Source organism: Erpetoichthys calabaricus, chromosome 3 (genome assembly GCF_900747795.2).
Source record: "Erpetoichthys calabaricus chromosome 3, fErpCal1.3, whole genome shotgun sequence".
NCBI classification, from domain to species: Eukaryota; Metazoa; Chordata; class Cladistia; order Polypteriformes; family Polypteridae; genus Erpetoichthys; species Erpetoichthys calabaricus.
In genome coordinates, this window is record NC_041396.2 from 261,024,187 (window position 1) to 261,045,079 (window position 20,893).

At 42.3% G+C, this 20,893-nt stretch overlaps 1 protein-coding gene across 2 annotated transcripts; it reads right to left on the reverse strand.

Annotated features, from left to right (window-relative positions):
- Positions 1 to 1,511: 1,511 nt before the first annotated feature.
- LOC114648865 (SLIT and NTRK-like protein 6) lies at positions 1,512 to 16,593 on the reverse strand. Of its 2 annotated transcripts, none has more exons than XM_028798147.2 (2): positions 16,347 to 16,593; positions 1,512 to 4,856 (listed from the first exon to the last, which is right to left on the reverse strand). In XM_028798147.2, exon 2 carries the CDS (start codon positions 4,843 to 4,845, stop codon positions 3,181 to 3,183), a length of 1,665 nt encoding a protein of 554 aa, XP_028653980.1. In that variant the 5' UTR covers positions 4,846 to 4,856; positions 16,347 to 16,593; the 3' UTR covers positions 1,512 to 3,180. The 2 variants fall into 2 exon arrangements, with proteins under 2 accessions (XP_028653980.1, XP_028653981.1); XM_028798148.2 differs by lacking the exon at positions 16,347 to 16,593 and adding an exon at positions 12,348 to 12,703.
- Between the last annotated feature and the right edge of the window lie 4,300 nt (positions 16,594 to 20,893).

The following is a 20,893-nucleotide window of genomic DNA, read 5'->3' on the forward strand; positions in this document are numbered from 1 at the left end:
TCCAAGCAGTGTTGTGTTGTGCTGGTAACATCACTTCAAGAAAGGCCTGCCGAATCAACAAGCAAATTATAAAGGGCAGGATCAGTTACGTACGGTATGCACTTTGGACCCTGTGGCGGTAGTAGCAAAGAAGAGAAGGAAAACAAAACTGAGTGTCATTATAAACAATGATGCACATCCTCTCTCTGACACACTAACATTGAGTACTTTCAGCAGAAGTGTGTGAAGAAACACTGGTAGTGCTCCTTTATACGGATGGCAGTATGCCTGTGTAATGCCTCACTGGGACATTTAACTCCGAAGTTTTCTTCCTTTTTTATTCCTTCAGATGTGTGTTCTGACCACAGTGTGTGTGTGTGTGTGTGTGTGTGTGTGTGTGTGTGTGTGTGTGTGTGTTTGTATTAATATATTCATTTTTTTTTTTCTAAGAACTTCTGTAAAAGGCCAAATTTCTCCCTAAGGACAATAAAGTTCTATCTATCAATCTATTATACTTAGGTCACATAATATCGTTCATCCATCCATTATTTGTACCTGCTTTGCCCAGTGCAGTGTCACAACAGGCAGGAGTTATTCCAACAGCACTGGAAACAAACCAGGAGCGGATTCTGGAATGAGCATCAATTTGTTGCTGGGGATGCTCACCTCACCAAGTGTTAGTTGTTGGGTGCTTATTAACCTCATCTGAACGTCTTTGGGATACTGGAGAAAAACTCCACACAGACACCCAGGTTCAGATCTAGTCATCTGGAACCATACATGAGACCAGAGGTGATAAAATAGAGTAAGTGGAGAGCACTCTCAGTCATTTTGCTGTTAGTTTTCCTTTTTTCTTTTCTTTTCTGGACTTTATTACAGTTGTCTGTCTTTGTTTGACCTCCTGCCAGTTCTGTGTTAATTGTGTCTTACAGAGAGTAAAAACAGTTTTTCTTTCTGTTTCTTAAGCTCAACTTCTGTTATATTTTTCAGTGGATTATAATAGAGCAGTAGTTTTTTAAGTGTCCCTGAGTGCTGGGGAAAACTCAGCCAGTTATGCTGGACCAAATATTGTGGCCAAATATTTGAGACAGCAGAGCTAACCACTGCTCCACCATGCCTCAAACAGCAAAAAAATCAGACAGAACGAGTATCATAAACAAAAAAACGAGCAAAGAGCCACCAACTAGTAAACCAAATCTACTGTAGGTCACTGCACTTGCAGAGTCCCACATTGGCAGTGCCACGCAGCAGCTGCAATTGGATTGGTTTGCTCCATTTTTTGTAGTTGTGGCTCTGGGCACAGCTGAACGTCTTTTTTTGTTTCCAATGTATATGTGCAGATGCTTCACAATTTCCAATATTCCACTCCGTATCTGAGATGTCTCTGGATTTACAGGAAGTCCCCAACCTATGACAACAGGCAACTGTTACTCAATTAGTAAAAAGCCACAAACTCCATGGCATTAAGTGAGTGCAGAGCGGTGGCATTAATCTCTCATGTCATTAAATACTTTGTGAGGTTGATTAATCTCAGGCCTATGATGAGCAAAAAGGAGGGTGGAGGACACCGCAGCAACACCTCTAACTTTACTGTATGAACTCTTGGAAGGACCAAAAAACCACACAAGATTGTTGTTTGCAGTTTTCTTTTCAGCTTTTAATACAATCCAGTGTCACATTTTAGTTGATACACCGAATGATCAGCTCTGTTCGGATCCTAACTTGGTGGGGTGGATTCTGGACTTTTCAACTAACAACACAAAACGTGAGTGCTGATATCTGTTTTTCTAATAACCTGAGCATATCTATCAGTACCCCCACGGTTGCTGTCCATCTCCTCTTTTGCTCATCCTATACACCAATAACTGCAGGAGTCCACACGAGGACAGACATATCCTGAAATGTGCAGATGGCTCTCTCATTGTGAGTCTTCTACAAGGAGGACAGCCATGGACCTGTTGTTGATGACTTTATTCAGAGGTGCGATTGTTCCTTTGTACAGCTAAATTTGTCTAAGACCAAGGAGACGGCTATAGATCTCAGGTGCTGCCCTTCTTCCACTGTCTTAACTTGAATTAAATGGGACACAATGGAGAAGGGGGACAATCACTGATAACAGGCTAAACTTTGATCTTAACACAGAACACATTTGTAGGAAGGGGCAGACACGGCTTTTCATTCTTGGGCAACTCAACTGTTTTAAAGTAGATAAAGCTATATGGCCACTTTTTATAATAATCCTTAACTGAATCTGTTGTTACATTTGCTTTTATGTGCTGGTTTGGCAACTTCAGCATTAAGAACATTGTAAAAATCATCAGTAAAATTACTGGTTCACAGCAGACCCCTGTCACTGAGCCGTGTCACAAACTGGTTAGAAAGAAGGCCGACTCAGTTCTGTCAGACCGTCACCATCCTCTTTCCTTCAATTTCCAGTTGTTGCCATCCGGCTGCAGATTTAGGTTTCTGAGAGTAAAGAGCAACAGAACAGTAAAAACTCTTTTATTCCAGGAATTTATAAACATTTGAAATTGTGTTACTTGTAGGGATGCTGCTAAATGTTAAATTGAGAATGATTATCTGGTGTCCTGTTAAAGGACTAATCTTGAGTGTGTGAACTTATGACAACACTGGTCGTTAGTTGCTGGGCCTTTGCTTATTTTCTTGTATCTGTGTAACTTGTCCTGAGTTTTGTACTTCCCTGCTTCAAACAAATTTCCCTTTTGGATCATAAAGTCTACCTACCTAACTAACTAACTAACTAACCAACCCTTCAGTGGTGCACCATCACTGCACTTCCAGTTTATGACAAAGCCTTCAGTTCAGCTTCCTTCTTGGCATGTTGCTGCCGCATTTGTGATCCGGCCAATCAGAAAGGAAAGACACAAGAACTGAGAGGAAGGACTCGGGCCGAGCTCAGAACTTTACATTCGATGTCTTATATAAAAGTGGGACTGATTAATACGTATGAATGCAGTGTTGCAAGACTACAATTCTGTTGGAAGCACACACTAGGGACAATTTAGAATCGCCAATGCACCTAACCTGCATGTCTTTGGACAGTGGAAGGAAACCCACGCAGACACGGGGAGAACATGCATACTCCATGCAGGGAGGATCCGAAGTTTAAAAATAATATACAAAATTATTTATAAGACTAGATGTTTCGAATCAGCCGTGTGCTTCTGCAGTTCAACAAAGCTAGAAAGCAGAGCCCTCGAGGCCCTCATTCAGACTGATGGAGGACATTCTTCCCACTTCGTTGGAAGAGCAAAGATCTTCAGGTTCACAAAAATCAGCCTCCTCTATTCTTGGGTGCTCTAGTGTGTCATTTAACCAGGAGGTGGACTTTCCTTCTTCGTTTCTCAGAAGTGTGCTGTACCGGATCAGTCGGACGTTTGGTGGTTTAAGCAGGAGCTTCTTAGCAGGCCTGTAGAACTTGAAGTACAGCCGCCATATCCAGTACAGAAGAAGGCAGGTGGAGACTATAAGGAGGAGGCAAGAGGCTAAGCACCAGCTGAAGAGCAGCAGACAGAAAAGGACAACGGGGTTTTCCTTGTGAGAGGTGCTTCTTCTCTCTTGGTGACCTCCTGCAATATCCCAGATATAGTCTAGCTCGGTGGTGTTCATGACACTAGAAAGGACAGTTACCATGGTGGTAACAGGATAGTGGGAGGTTTCTACTAGGAATCCTGATTTTGTCGTATGGAATGGGTGTAGGGAAGCAACAGTTGAGAAGGGGGTCTCCTGTGAAGGAGCTGATGTGGCCGTAGAGGGTGGCAAAAAATCACTGATGTTGGGTTGGGAAGTCTCTTCTGAAGGTACAAAAGAAGAAGTTTGTATCAAAGTACTGGTGACATGTCTCAAAGTAGACATGCTAGGGGAGGTCGCTGAGGAAGAAGGTGCCATACTGATAGCAGTGGTGTCATTCCTCGTCGTTTTTATTTCAGTTGTTAAATTTGGAATGATTGAAGGAGTTTCAAAACTTGTTGGAAAGAACTGTGTAGTAGTAGCAAATGGTTCTACTATGTCATCAGCTGGACAGATGTCACTATTCTCTAAATTCTGTACTTCATGTTTTTGTAAACGTGCTGGTCCAGAGCAGAACACACTCTCTGGGCTATTTTCAATCGAGCCATTAGTTAACATGTAAATGTTATGGGACTGCTCTTCCACCCAATTTCTCAAGTACTCCATCTTACAACTGCAGAACCAGTGGTTTCCTCCCAGGAATACATAGGGAATTTCCCGATCTGGGAAGAAACCATCAGGGAGGATTTGCATTTGGTTGTCTTGCACATCAAAGTGTTTTAGCTTTGGTAAATGATTGATTAGATCAGCTGGCAGAACCTTAATTGAATTGGAGGAGATGTCCAACTTTTCCAGCATATTCAAACCATTAAAGATCTGCTCCGGGAATATCTTAATTTTGTTGCCTGAGAGGAAGAGTTCCATCAGGTTTGGGAAAGGCTGGAAGATATCTTCAGCCAAGGTGGAGATGCTGTTGTTAACCAAGTGTAGTTTGGCAAGCTTTCCAAGATTCCAAGAGCTGACCCCACCATCACCGGGCCCAACAGATGGAGGATTCCCCTTCTCCAATAAACTAATATGATTATGGGAAAGGTCCAGCTCAAACAGCTGAGGAAAGCCAGCAAACACCTCCCAAGAAATGGTGGTGAAACTGTTGAAGTGTAGGATCAGGACCTCTGTGGTGTCTGGCAGGGAACTGGGCACTGCTGTTAACCCACCCTTTACACAGGTCACTCTAGCTCTGTTGTCAGGGTCCTTGTCACTTGTACAGCTTTTATTTGTTGGCAGGGGTGGAGGCATTAGGAGAAGGGTGCAAAGGAAGAGACTTGCTTTCATTTTGCTGGCTTCTGAAATACAAGGAGGGAAAAAACAATTACAGGGAGAATTTTCAGAATGAAGTGAAATTCACTCAACTGATAGCTGACCAACCACTTTGAAGAAAAAATGACAGAAGAACTGGCAGTGTGCTCCACAGCATCACTCAACAACTGGCTAATACTGAATCGGCCAAGGCCTCTACGATTCTCAAACCCATGGATTCTTATTTTGACTAATGAAGACTGCGTCCATCTCTGTTCCTGTGTGTGTTAATCTATAAATGTACAGTATATGTGTGTGTATATACTGTATATATATATATATATATATGTATATATGTGTGTGTGTGTATATACATATATATATATATATGTCTATATATGTACTCTATAAGTTTATACAGTGATCCCTCGCTATGTCGCACTTCGACTTTTGCGGCTTCACTCCATCGCGGATTTTAAATGTAATCATATATAAATATATATCATGGATTTTTTGCTGGTTCGTGGATTTCTGCGGACAATGGGTCTTTTAATTTCTAGTACATGCTTCCTCAGTTGGTTTGCCCAGTTGATTTCATAGAAGGGATGCTATTGGCAGATGGCTGAGAAGCTACCCAATCAGAGCACGTATTACATATTAAATAAAACTCCTCAATGATATACAGTATGCTTCCCACGTAGTGATTCGCATACTTGAAAGCCCGAATAGCCCTATTGATTTTTGATTGTTTGCTTTTTTCTCTCTATCTCTCTGACATTCTCTGCTCCTGACGTGCACTCCTTTGAAGAGGAAGATATGTTTGCATTCTTTTAATTGTGAGACGGAACTGTCATCTCTGTCTTGTCATGGAGCACAGTTTAAACTTTTGACTAAAGGGTGTTATTTCATGTCTAGAGGGCTCTAATAATGTTAAAAAATGTATTTAGAAGGCTGTAAACAGGTTTTCTATGCTCTAACTGCGAAAATATTCGATTTATAAATAAAGAATCCTACTTTGCGGAAATTCGTTTATCGCGGTAGAGTCTGGAACAGATTAACCGTGATAAACGAGGGTTTACTGTATATGCACTGTACATATTAGGGGGCTTTGCCCCTTGCTCACTTTGCTCATCAACCCCACCCACCACCACCAGTGCTATGTGCCATTGTGATTAGGGGGGCTGAACACACCGCAAGAAGACATGGTCTCTCTTCCGAAACCCCTCTTAATCGGTGATACAATAGGAGACAAATGCAGTTTTTTTTCAACCTCCTCTTTGCTCGATCAGCTGTTGGATTGCTGCTGCTGCCATGCCACGTGATCTGCTTTTCACGCTTTGAACGTTTAAAAGCCTGTACAGCAGCTGTCCTTTTGTCTCACTGCCTTGTCTCTCTTCTCCCCCCGACATCCTCAAACACTATTCAATCTCTTTTCGTTGTTCCATCATTTCAGTAATATTTTCCGTTTGTTTGTGCTAATTCGATCTTTACTCTTATTTTTTTGAGACATTCGAATTTTCCTACTTCCATTAACTCTAACCTGCTCTGCATGTGTGTCATGTGACTTGACCGCATTGCGGGACGTGAAAGTGTCTCTCTGTCTCTCTTCAAAAGATTTCGTCTTGTAGCAAGTATTTTTTAAAATAGATATATACAGTATATATATATTTTTTTTTTGTATATATATATGTGTGTGTGTGTATACATATATATATTTGAAAATATAATCTATATATGTGCTGTATATTTGTATGTGTGTGTGTGTATATATATATATATATATATATATATATATAGGCGGCATGGTGGCACAGTGGGTAGCACTGCTGCCTCACAGTTGGGAGACCTGGGGACCTGGGTTCACTTCCCGGGTCCTCCCTGTGTGGAGTTTGCATGTTCTCCCCGTGTCTGCGTGGGTTTCCTCCGGGTGCTCCGGTTTCCTCCCACAGTCCAAAGACATGCTGGTTAGGCGGATTGGTGATTCTAAATTAGCCCTAGTGTGTGTGCTTGGTGTGTGGGTGTGTTTGTGTGTGTCCTGCGGTGGGTTGGCACCCTGCCCGGGATTGGTTCCTGCCTTGTGCCCTGTGTTGGCTGGGATTGGCTCCAGCAGACCCCCGTGACCCTGTGTTCAGATTCAGCGGATTGGAAAATGGATGGATGGATATATATATATCTATATCAATATCTATATACTGTATATATGAGTGTGTGTATCTGTATGTGTACTGTATATGTGTATGTATATATTTGTATATACTGTATGCGTGTGAGTGTGGATGTGTGTATCTGTATAGGTACTGTATAAGTGTATATTATATATATATATACTGTATATAAATATTTGAATGCAGTAATCCCTCCTCAATCGCGGGGGTTGCGTTCCAGAGCCCCCCGCGAAAGGTGAAAATCCGCGAAGTAAAAACCATATGTTCATATGGTTATTTTTATATATTTTAAGCCCTTATAAACTCTCCCACACTCATAAACATTTCCTGCACAATTATACAGCATAAACCATTTGTATTCTTAGATATTAGGTAAGATTCATTGAAATTATGTATGTAAACACACTGTTTGTTTATTTACAGTAAAACCTAAATATTATTTTAAAGATATCGAGCGTCTCCAATATCACATATGTTACAGCCATTACGACAGACAGGCCACCAGCAATAAATACGTACAATGCAAGAAAAATTGTATACAGTAAAATGTGTGTGCAGTGATACTAAACTATGTACATGTAATAAGTACTGTACGTAGAAAATTAATTATGTTACTCACCAACAATGACACTACGACTTGTCCGATTAGTTTAATTTTACTGCACAACAAAAGAGAGCGTTACAGCTCTTCTAAAGGAGCCTCTTTAGGCGACTGTGTTGCACCACCATTGTTCTTCTTCCGGCAGTCTTCAATCCAAATCCCTAAAGCAGATTCCATCCGGACTACCGCCTTATTACATTCACTTACAACTCATTTTGCGCCCTGGTTAAAGGACACTGCGGCCGTAGATCTTATATTCTTTTCCTCCTTTTTAAATAAAAAAGAATCGTGGACTCATTGATGCCGTAATGGCGTCCTACAGCGGTGTAGCTGTTCCCTTCCTTCAACATATCCAAAACTTTTACCTTTTCGGAAATCGTTAGTATCTTCCATTGGCGCTTGGACACGGCCCCTGAAGCAGTAGCAGGAGCACATTGATGCTGAATGAGCGAGACGAGACTTCCTGGTTAACGCAGCGGAATCAAATTCTGTGCTCCGTCACTGAGCCAATCAGCACACAGGAATTTAACTGCGTGCTCTGATTGGGTAGCTTCTCAGCCATCCGCCAATAGCGTCCCTTGTATGAAATCAACTGGGCAAACCAACTGAGGAAGCATGTACCAGAAGTAAAAAGACCCATTGTCCGCAGAATCCTGCGAAGCAGCGGAAAATCCGCGTTATATATTTAGATATGCTTACATGAAAAATCCACGATAGAGTGAAGCTGCGAAAGTCGAAGCGCGATACAGCAAGGGATTACTGTATATGTATGTGTGTATACATATCTATCTATATATGTGTGTTTGTGTATCTATATATGTGCTGTGTATTTGTATTTGTGTGTGTGTGGATGAGGCAAGATTCATACTCTACAATTACAAAGACTCTATGAAGCTCCTTGAGAATGGTGCTATATAAATAAAATGTATTAATATTATTATTTCTTATTACAATTTTAAAAGTAAGTGAAGCTTATAGACACATATCCAAGGACAGCACCTGTGTTTTCAGGGCAGCACTGGCCCTCACCAGCTTTGCACTCAGACCACCAGCTCTTGTGACCATGGAATGGATCCTGCTTGATAATGGATGGACAGACATGTGCTATCAGATAATGGTGGGCCTAGTCTTAAACACTGTGAACTCGAGCACACACCACGCTATTTATCACTGACTTCAAGGCATTCACAGCAGCTCTGAATTTGTTTTATATAACATCTCATCCGGTTAACATTATTAGAAGCTGCAATTCAAAACAGAGGAGCTGAGAAGAGAATGGAAGGAACTGCTTATCAGTGCAGGAAGAGCAATCAGTCACCACTGAGGCCAAGTGATGCCCGTAGTGAAGTGTAAAAGCAGGAAAAGCAGCGGCAGAAAATGCATGAAAATAAAGGGGGGCATAAAAGAAAGGGTGAAATAGCATACCGCAGATCGGGCTGAAAAAGTTCAAAGAAACTTCTGCTGAGTCAGAGGCATGAAAACAACAATGGCATCAAAAGTCACGAGACAACATTAAGTGGGGAAGGAGGAACAAAAGAGCAGCAGTTTGAGTGGCTCAGCAGGATTATGTGACAACAACAGGAAAGGCGCGACAAGGTGGGAGAAACAGCCTTTATCTGTCACAATGCCCTGGGGGTCTATTATTGGCCTGGCCCTGAATGGACCTCCAAGAAGACTTCAGCAGGTAGCTTCCCGTGTCACACAGTTGACGAGATGTGACGTGAGGCTCGTGACAGTGAGATATTCATACAAAGGCACAGAAAGTGAACTGAAGTCACACGGAATTGTCAGCCTTAGGACCTCCAGTCCAAGTATTTAGTTTGTATAGCGCCTTTCAGAGTAATGAATACACAATATTACATTACCCTTCAAAATGAATCCATCCATTTATTTTAAATGTTTAATTTAAATTTGAAGACACAAAGAGCCAGAGCAACATTTAATGGTGTCACCCGCTGCACTCGGACCCCAATCCAGGTGGTCTGTTCTATCAGTGTATGCTTCCAGCCTCTCCTCCTCTCCTCATTTAATGTCCAACACAAGGAGAACTACAGCAACTCACATCAGTGTAGGGACAGGCAGCACATTTCATTGGGGGGATCCCCGGTTTCAGTCTTCCCCTCATCACTAGAGAATCCCCTGAGGTGAGGCCCTTGAACTAAGGCCCTTCAGTCAGACTGTGTTTTGATCCAAAGGCAGGTAGCCATCTTTTAAATGTCGCCACATAGAAAGGTCGCGGTGAGTACAGCCCCTCGCTGATAAGGACCCCCTCTGGTATCAAGTATGTCCCTTTACCCTCTTAAAATATATAACATTATTATCCCCAAAAGAGAAAATTCATTTTAAGAATGCATGTGACCACTCCATCAACACAGATAATTAAAATTAAATAATAAATATTACATATAAAAACCTTACATAAAAACAAACAAACATGTCTACTCTATATATACATTTCCAAGGCCATGGCATTCTCCATGTGTTTGGCTTTACTCGACTTTGGTGCTGAAGAATTCTTATACTATACTGAGCTTAAGCAAGTCTCCACTTGGAGTGAGGTCATCAATGGAGCCCCTCGGGGGTCTGTCCTTGGACCTTCACTTTTTATGATTTATATTGATGACACTGATACTGGTATAACTGGTAAAGTTTTGAAATTCACAAATTATACTAAAATTGGGAGAATGGCAGACACTGAGGAGACAGCAACACAATTCAAAAAGACCCGGACAAGCCTCAGGACTGGGTGAACACCAGGAACATGAGGTCTAATGTAGAAAAGTGCAAAGTGCGACACGTGGAGGGCAACAGGAACATCAATTATAAATACAAGATGGTAGACACTCAGTGCTGTGCATGAACGAGTTCAACAGAGCGCACTCATTGATCAAGCTCGGTGAACTTAACGTAACGTATTTGCAAGTGAAGAATTTGAACGTGAGCTAGTTCAATTTTAGGTGACATTCTCGATCTGGTTTTGGTCCAGATTAAACGTTTGCCTTACCCTGTAATGTAGGGGTGGAGCCAAATCTGAATACGATTTTCGGATAAGCACAAATTGTGGATTTTTACGAATATTTATTTCATACGAATTTTTTGCCATTTATTTGTATTTGGAAAAAATAACGTAAAATTAAATAGGCGCTGTATGTGTCTGCCTGTTTGTGCGTAAGCTGACACAAGCACACGGTGAAGCTCTGCTTTCGATTTTAGGAAAATGTTGTACTTCGGGAGGCCACTTTATATTTTTCCCCGTTGGACATGCAATATGTGACACAAATTTTGACCAGCAGTGAAATAGGTTCACCTACACACTGGCTCCACAGTCATCATTTGTGTCACACGGTTGGAAATGGAGCGTATGGTCACCAGTTACAATGAAAGTATTGCTTATGGTTTAGACACTGTCCTAAATCTCTGAAATGGATTTAAGGGTTTATGTTGTCGTAATGTTCTCTTCATCTAAGCAATGTTCAGAAGCAAATAAAAAGTCAAATAAAATGTTCGGTTGTATCATAAAAACTGTTGAATAGACGTCAAGGGACTGACTGTATAATAAACTAGTGAGACGCCTTTATGAGTGCAGTTCTGGTCACCACAGTACAAGAAAGCACATCAACATTTGAAGCAGCCAGGTACATCCCCAGATTTAAGGACACGTCAGACAAAGAAGGACTAAGAGAACTAAACCTGTGTAGTCTCAGGCAGAGGAGACTGTTGGGGGGACCTAATCCAAGTCTTCAAAATACTCAAAAGCATTGATCCCGCAGAATTCCTCCAACTAAATGGTGAATTACATACTCGAGGATACCAGTGGGAATTACAGGGAAGTGCATTTAGGACTGAAGCCGGGAAACACTTCTTTATACAAAGAGATGACAAACTTTAAGAAGAATCTGGATGAGATATTACGACAGCTTAGCTATTAGCCAAACACACAAGCCTGATGGATGGAATGGTCTTCTCTTGTTTGCCAGCTTTCTTATGTTCGTATGTATGTTTTAAAGCCCCTGATGTGCTCTTAAAATTAAAGGGGCCAGAGTGGTTCTTCGGAGCGATACCATAGGTGAACCATTTTTGGTTGCCGAAAGACCAATCCACATGAGTGTTCTAGAAATAGCCTTTATTTATTTAGATCAGTAACAGGCTCCGTGCTGTAAATAATCAGGAAAATACGGTAACAGATTTGTGAAACACCAGTCGATTCCTGATTTTAAAAGGATGCCTACTGCACACAATATCACAGGCATAGTTCAGGTTCTCTCAACCTGTTAGAGTCCTACTAGATAGTCTACCGTGAATTTAAAAAATCCAGCTTATTTTTCTGCATATTAGGATGTTTTTGAAAGCACAAAGAACCAACTTTATATGCAAAGAACCTTTCCACAGAATGAAATGGTGCTTTGTCAAGCAAAGGTTCTGCAAGGAACCACACAACCCAGTAAAGAGCCATAAAATGCCATTAAGGAACCTTAAAGCATTGTTAAAAGTGTGGGAGAAGCTGGAACCTGCCGTGCCCTTTATTGTCACCTCAGTGTTTCGTATAAAAGCAGTAAGCCCACCAGCCTAATTTTAAACCCCAATGATTGGTTTTGTTCCAAGCTACTGAGTCTTCACCCACTAGCTGTCATATTTAGAAAGGTCTAAGCAGGCTGAGGAGACCTGCTTTACTGGGTTTTTACTGGTGTCCCATCCAGGGGTGGTTCCTGCTTTGTGTCCAACCCCAAACTGGATTAAATGGGTTTGATTATAGGCAGCTGTTGGGTATTCACCTTGCTAGGACAGTAGGTGGTCTTGGGTATTTCAGTTTCAAACATGTACTCTTTATACCTTGGCATGCCAAGCAGTGTTGATTATTGCTTTACATCCAGTGTTGCTGGGATGGCCTTCTGCTCTTTGCGTCCCCTTATGGAAAAAATCGACCCAGAAAATGTGAGGCTAGAATATTTGTGGTAATGAATATAAAATGTAATGAAACACTTCCATTAAGAAACAATAAAGAATGAACATCAGCTAGGGGAGGCCTACAGACCACTCAGCCAGCGCCAAGCAAGTACGAGAATTCATTAGAACATCAGAACAACCCTGAAAAGAGCAGGCCGCTCATCTCAACAAGCTCCCCAAACCCAATCCTTTACATTCTCTATCAACTCACGTTGAAGGTCCCTAAAGTCCTGCTGTCCACCACACTACTTGGTAACTTATTTCATGTGTCTATAGTTCTCTGTGTGAAGAAAAACTTCCTAATATTTGTGTAAAATTTGCTCTTAACAAAGTTCTACCTGTGTCCCTGCATTCATTCAAGAATTTACTGTAACGTAACAACTGGGATATACTGTATCATTTCCCTTCACAATTTTAAAGTATTCATTTACATTACCTCTTAATCTCCTTTTGCTTAAACTGTAAAGGATTAACTCCTTCAGTCTGTCTTCATAATAGATAGTCCTGGAATCAGTCTAGTCGCTGTTCTCTGGACTTTCTCTGCTATGTCTTTTTCGTAATATGGAGACCAAAACTGAACACAGTACTCTAGGCGAGGCCTCACGAGCGTGTTATACTGTATATTTGATCATAACCTCCTGAGACTTGTACTCCACATACTGTAGATAGATAGATAGATAGATAGATAGATAGATAGATAGATAGATAGATAGATATTAAAGGCACTATATTGTACATAGATAAAACTTTATTAATCTTGAAGGATATTGCAGGATTACAGTAGCATATAAAAAAGACATTAATATACATTTAACAAAAATGATCATAATCATAAATATGTTAGCAAGATATAAAGACACATATAAAAAGAATTTTAAGTGTATTAACAAAGTATAGATATTCACCAAGTGTGAAGTGATTAGAACTGCACATATGTATCAGTTACAATATCGCAGTACTAGTTGTCCATCTTTGGCACTGTATAGTGTACATTTTAGTATTGTCTGTTCAGATGTCTGCTTGACCAGCCCAGTACTGTTCAGCACACGGGTAACAAGACGACCTCGGCTGCGGGGTGACTCATTATAGAGTCTGATAGCTGAGGGCAGAGGCGGCCTTAGGTGTTTTTAGGGCCTAGGGCTGACCAGTCCCACGCAGGGCCGGTTACGTCAAAACTCTGTTACTGGTATGGGTGGACTGTATAAACTTGCAAGTGAATTTAATAAAATAATGTTAACATACACCCGATTTTCTCATTACAGTATTCAGCTAAATGGCTGCAAGATAACACGCGGACTTTATCAAAATATAAGGATATAATTTATTTAAAATTGATAATTCATGACATACCACTTCTTCTTTCGGCTGCTCCCGTTAGGGAGACAGTGTGAAATGCGATGCGGTGTCATACGGAAATTAGCAGGGCCACTTCTAGAAAAGCAGCCAAACTGCAAGTATACTCTGAGTCTCGATATGCAGGATGTCATAGTCATAACTGACGTTGATGTCATGTCAACCAGTTATCATTAGCGATACATGTTATTGTGCATTAATATTCAGACTATGGAATGTTTTCAAAGACGTACATGTACAGAATTTGACCTTAAAGAGAGATTTTAAAAGGGTTCCTCTTAGAAGCATCTCAAATACATATATACTGGAGAATATAACTTGACAAATTCGCTCAAACAGGACACATGGACCTCAAAAGCGGGGCCCCCTTAGGCACGGAGCCTGGGGTGGTCGCCCCACTTGGCAGTCCCAAATGTCGCTCTTGGCTAAGGTTAGATTTGACCTTATAAAGAACTAAATCTTTAGAGCAGCACAGTCGTCTTAGTCTGAAACTGAAGGTTCTCCTCTCTTTAGCCAAGGGTCATTGTCCAGATTATTAAGCAGCTTCCTCCAGTGAGTGCAGCCTGACTCTCAAGACTGAACAAATCTTCTTTTAATCACTTAACATAGTCTGTTGGCATCACTTGCACTAATGCCATTTGCCTAGCACACTACTGTATACATAGATGGGCTTGTCACTACTGACTGGTAAAGAAACGTATAAGAATGGACTTCATGCACCAAACAACCTCCACCTCCTCAGGAAAATGAGGTGACTCTGACTCTTCTTGTATGGCCTCTTGTGTTGGTGCTCCACTCAAGCCTGTTGTTAGCCTTCTTGATCGCTTCTGTACACTGCGTGGCACTCAAACCCTGGGTCCCTCCTAAGACATATTTTCAAATTTCAGACAATGCATTCAGATGTAACGTGTAATTTACATTTACTTACATTCAGTTTCATCTGCCTCAAATCTGCCCATGCTTGTGTGCTGTCCAAGTGCCCCACTGACTGATTTTACATTATTTGCCATGCCACCTAGTTTAGTATCATCTGTGGACCCAACCAGTTTATTGATTATAGTCTTATCAAGATCATGTATGCATATTAAAAAGAGTAGCAGCTCCAGCACTAAACTTCTGAGGTACACCACCAGTTCTGACAAAACTCCCCTCACCATCACCATCATCCTCTGCTTCCTGGGTTTGAGCCAATTCTGCACCCATCTCCACAATACACACTGAACTGCCACTTCTTTTAGTTTAATGCCCAACTTCTCACTTGGCACCTTATGAAAAGCTTTCTGATATATAAGATAAGTAATATCATATCCACCTCTCTGGTCATATCCTTTTGTTGCTTCATGATAGAACTCCAGCAAGTTAATGTAACGCGACCTCCATGTCTGAACCCCTGCTAACTATTTGCTAACACTCTTGTTCTTGACATGTGATGCTCATTTTTTTCTTTATTAATTCCTTCCTTTAAATTACCCATGATGCATGTTAAGCTTGGGCGGCACGGTGGCGCAGTGGGTAGCGCTGCTGCCTCGCAGTTGGGAGATCTAGGGACCTGGGTTCGATTCCCGGGTCCTCCCTGCGTGGAGTTTGCATGTTCTCCCCGTGTCTGCGTGGGTTTCCTCCGGGTGCTCCGGTTTCCTCCCACATTCCAAAGACATGCAGGTTAGGCGGATTGGTGATTCTAAATTGGCCTTAGTGTGTGCTTGGTGTGTGGGTGTGTTTGTGTGTGTCCTGTGGTGGGTTGGCACCCTGCCCAGGATTGTTTCCTGCCTTGTGCCCTGTGTTGGCTGGGATTGGCTCCAGCAGACCCCCGTGACCCTGTGTTCGGATTCAGCGGGTTGGAAACTGGATGGATGGATGGATGTTAAGCTTGCTGGCCCATAGTTGCTTGCATCAGCACAATCATCTTTTTTATATAACAGGAACATATTTGGTAGCTTCCAGTCCTTAAGAATTCCTCTGAAAGTTACTCCTCCATCAGAGGTTTGCATAAATAGGCAATTCAAGCTCCGAGTGTGATGCGGAGTGGATTGTCCGTATTTAAGTCATGTAAAGAGTGACAGCGCTCCTCACAGGAGTCCCTGCCAGCTAAAGCCGGGGTGCCGCTTCACTAAACTCCTCTTCAGGTCAACACACAAAGCACCAGAAGTGGAGTCCAAGACAGTACGGCCCCAAACCTCCTAGCAGCAAACATTCACATTGTCACAATAAAAGAAGAGCGGTCGGCCTTAAAAGGGCACTCTATTGACTATAATATGCACTGTCATAAATAACTTTATAAAGATATTTTAGATAAGCAGAATGGACTGTGTGAGTGAAACTCTGGTGAGAAGAAGAATTAAAAAGGAAACAGCACCTTGGACAGCAGTCTTTCAAAAAGCACAAACCCCCTCACCGGTACCCTCAGTACACCTTGGCACCTTTCATCCCATTCATAAAGCATCAGCAGGTCACACTACGAAGCACCAAAGTCCTACCTGATCAGCAGAACGTTTCCAGCAGTAGCCTGCACCGTGTTGCAGTTTCAGTGTAAGAGCTCAAGGCACATCACAACGCCTTCTTGTGGGCTTCCTGTTCTCAACTCCCAGCAGCAGGCATTCTGGATGATCATCAGTCTTATCGCTGACCAGGATCACATCCTGACGCCTTCTAAAGAGCCCCCTCCGCCAATCATGACGGGATGCTGTGTCCCTGAGATATCTTATCAGAGTGGCACAAGGCGGCTTTTCAAAGGCACAGATCTTGTGCTCGGTGCATTGGTGGGCTGCTGCACTGCAGAGTGCAGGGGCCTTGTCTAATCTTTGAAGCCTTTTGCTGTTCTTCTAAGTCACTGCTGCCTCCTCCCATCTTATTCATTTCGAAATGCAATGACTTGGATAAATTAAAAAAAAAAAACATCCACATAACTGGGGTGGGGGGGGGGCATACTGGATAAGGAACTGGACTGTAATCACAAGGCTCCTGCCTAACTGTGTGACCCGAAGGAGGAAAGTTACATTTATAGCTTTAGAAGTACAGGAAGAGCTCCTCCCTTGGGATGTGTAATTCATCCATCCATCCATTTTCCAACCCGCTGAATCCGAACACAGGGCCACTGGAGGTCTGCTGGAGCCAATCCTAGCCAACACAGGGCACAAGGCAGGAACCAATCCTGGGCAGGGTGCCAACCCACCGCAGGACACACACAAACACACCAAGCACACACTAGGGCCAGTTTAGAATCACCAATCCACCTAACCTGCATGTCTTTGAACTGTGGGAGGAAACCGGAGCGCCCGGAGGAAACCCACGCAGACACGGGGAGAACATGCAAACTCCACGCAGGGAGGACCCGGGAAGCGAACCCAGGTCCCCAGGTCTCTCAACTGCGAGGCAGCAGCGCTACCCACTGCACCACCGTGCCGCCCATGTGTAATTCGCTTTTCATAAATTCATCTTCCAAACCATACACCTAACGGGGAATGTTTATTTGCCAATTTATATACCATCAGAGCCTTTAGGTATCAACCATTTTATATAGACGTTTTACTCACAAGTAAAATGTTTCCTCCTACTGTCTTTGTTTCAGATTAGGAGCAGTTCTTAGCAGTGTCCAGGGTTCAAGTCCTGCACCCACTTGTTGTCTCCATGCTCTCCCTGTGCACAGACAGGTTTCCTGCACGCTTTCTGGTTGCCCCTCCTAGGTGTGCTGAAAAAAGTCAAATGACCATTCTAAACCGGCCCATGCAAGGAGGCTTATGACAGATTGGCACCCTGGCTTGGGTTGTTTCTCGTCATCCACCCAGTGCTGCCAGGATAGGCTCCATCCTCCTGCAGCCCTCAATTGGATTAAGCAGCTTGTTTCAGAATACATTGAGGGCCGTGCAGCAGTGCAGTCACCACAGGACTAGACTTTGGAAGCCTTTACATGATCTGAAGCACCACTGGAATGGCATTAGTTTTAAGTGAGTTGGGTAGTGCCAATATCGTTAATTACAAATGGCCAAGTCAGATGTCAGGACGAAAAGAACAATGAATTGCAGCACTTAAGTGCAGGAAGGTGAAGCCGCATTTTCTCTGATACTACACTGGGAGCCGAAGACAAACAGACAGCTAATGACAAGACAAGTCATGTGATGTTTATGCTGGCATATGGAAATACATCAGCATACAGGTATGCATTAGTTTACAAACCCTGGCAGAATTTGTGAAATATTGGCCGTTATTTGGAAAATACAAGTAACCATTCAGAAAGCTTTCCTTTTAATTAGGGAGTGTGCTCAGGGGAGGCAATTTATTATCACATAATTGGGTGTGCCCTTTTAAAATCATAATGATAACTGAAATCACCCAAATCTGCCTGATAAAAAGTTTACACACCCTTGAATGTTGGGGCTGATAATGTAACAAATTGACACACACAGGTTCAAATTAAGGGAGAGTGTCCAGACTTGTAACTTCTTTGATTGTAATCGGTGTCCATGTGTTAAGAGTCAATTTAAATTCACGCAGCGCTGCACTGACTTTGCTGGATACCAACCAATGTGGAAAACACAAGAACTGTCAAAGGACCTGCAAGAAAAGGTTCATTTGTATAAATCAGTAAAAGAATATCAAAAGATATCCAGAGATCTGAAAATGCCTGTCAGTAGTGTCAGGCTCTGATAAAAAAAAAAAGTGGAAAGGTAAGGGTTCTGTTGTTAGCAGGCCATAGTCAGGTAGGCCAACTGAGATTTCTGCCACAACTGCCAGGATCATTTGTCGAGATGCCAAGAAAAACCCACAAGCCACTGCAGTTGACATACAGGCGAGATCCACCTCCATGCTTTATAGTAGTGATGATGTACTTTTTGTCATGGGCCTTGTTTCATCCTCTCCAAACATTGTGTTTATGGTTGTGACCATAAAGTTCAATTTTGGTCTCATCACTCCAAAGGACTTTACTCCAGAGGTTTTGAGGCTTGTCTAGATGCTGTTTGGCATAATGTAAGTGGCTGCAGTAAAGGCTTTTTGTTCAAGTACCATCTTGAAACAGCAACACCACTTATTTACAGAGAAGCCTGAATCTTAGCTGAAGGGACTTGTGACCACACAATATCTGCTAAAATTTCTGCATGTCTCAGTGATGTTTCAACCTAAGTGAAGAAGCATCATCTCCAGCTCATCCTGACGAAGACAGAACTCCTTATTATCCCATTTCTGTTCAGCACGGCTCATTATTGCTAACACCCACCTTCGGGTGGTGATCAATGACCAGCCCTCCTTCTCTAACTACTGTCTTTGAGTGGTCTTGTAGATTCGCTCTGTACAACATCAGACCATCTCTGACTGAGTATGCGGCACAACTCCCAGTCCAGGGTTTGGTCTTCTCATGGTTGGACTACTGCAACCCTTTGCTGGCAGGGTTACCGGCATATGTCACCAAGGTGCTGCAGATAATTCAAAATGTAGTGGTATGTCTGGTGTTAAACCAACAGAGTTGAGAACAAGGCACTCCTTTTTAGAGTATTTAATTGGCTCACTATAGTGGCACATATTAAGTTCAAATTCTTGACTATTCAATCCACCTATATACTGTATGTGGAGAAACTTGTGCAGTCCTATACTCCTTCACGACCACTCAGGTCTGCTGTTGAGTGACATGTAGTGACACCATATTTGCATGGTATGAAATTTCATTTCAGACTCTTTTTGTGTATAGCTCCTAGCTACCCACCCCAATTCAACTCCCTCCATGCATTTAAGAAGCGTTTGAACACTCACTTCAGTCTAAGTGATATTAGCCGTTAGGGTTTTATAACCTAGAAATTGTAACTGGCTTGCATTTTAGTCTGAGCTCTTCACTTGCAGTGATCAGGTCTGTATCATTGTCCTGTAACGCTTATTACCAAGCAGTTCTCAGACCGATGTTTAGGCAGTTATGTTGACCTCTTTTGGAAGTCGGTTTGGATAAAAGTGTCAGCTAATTAATGAAAGACGAGTACAGGTAGGTTGTGGAGGACTTCATCTTGTGGCACAGGGACAACAACCTGCAACTCGGCATCAGCAAGACAAAGGAACTGGTGGTGGAGTTCCAATGTGCCAAGGACCCTTTCACATCAGTCACCATTCAGGGGGAAGATGTGGAAGTGATGCAAAGCTACAAGTGCCTGGTGGTTCACATAAACAACAAACTGGACTGTCCTGACAACACAGTGGTGCTCTCTGTACATGAAGGGCCAAAGCAGACTGTACTTGGTAAGGAGACTCAGGTCTTTTGATGTGTGCAGCAAGCCACTGGAAATGTTCTACCAGTTGAAATTTTCAAAACTTGACAATGTGATTCTGGAAGAATTACGTGGATGGGACTGGCAAGCTTTGTTGGGGTGAATGGCCTGTTCTTGTCCAGATTGTTCAAATATTCGAATGCAGCCTTAGTTTTAAATTTGAGTAACGAGATTCTGGCTTTAACCCTGGCCATATCCTGACAAAGGACTTAGTATGGCTTTTTATTTCTTGAACCTTCTCATCCAGTAGAAGCTCCCAGCACAACCTCAAAGTCACACCTTGTCATGTTTCATGTTTTCCTGTGTAAACATGACTAAATAAAGAAACCTAACCTAACCTAACCTATCACGAGGACATTCTCTCGGATGGCACAACACCCTGTGAAATCACACAGCACTGTTTAGTCTTGGCTGCTCAACGTGTGCGAAAAACTCCATGTTAATCGGGGGAGTCTCACTAGGGCCCTGTTTTTGGCTGAACATTGAAACTCACACCCTGGTCAAATGGGATATTGAATAAATTAGGTATGGGGAATGCTATCAGTTAGAAAATTCATATACTGTGTAAAGTAGAGGAATTACATCACACACAGATAAGCAATCTGAAAACTAAAACAAGAGCACCTCATATTCGTGACCAGCATCACACAGAACAGCCACTTGTGCTGAGGCTCTGCGTTCAACCCTAGAATGGCTACTTCATTAAACAGATTAAGATAATTACATTATGCTTTATTTGAATTGTATATGGATGGTAGTATAGCTCTTGATCAAGAATT

Excerpts from the sequence above, each read along its gene's own strand:
- LOC114648865 (XM_028798147.2), bottom strand. The coding sequence starts at position 4,845 with ATGAAAGCAAGTCTCTTCCTTTGCACCCTTCTCCTAATGCCTCCACCC.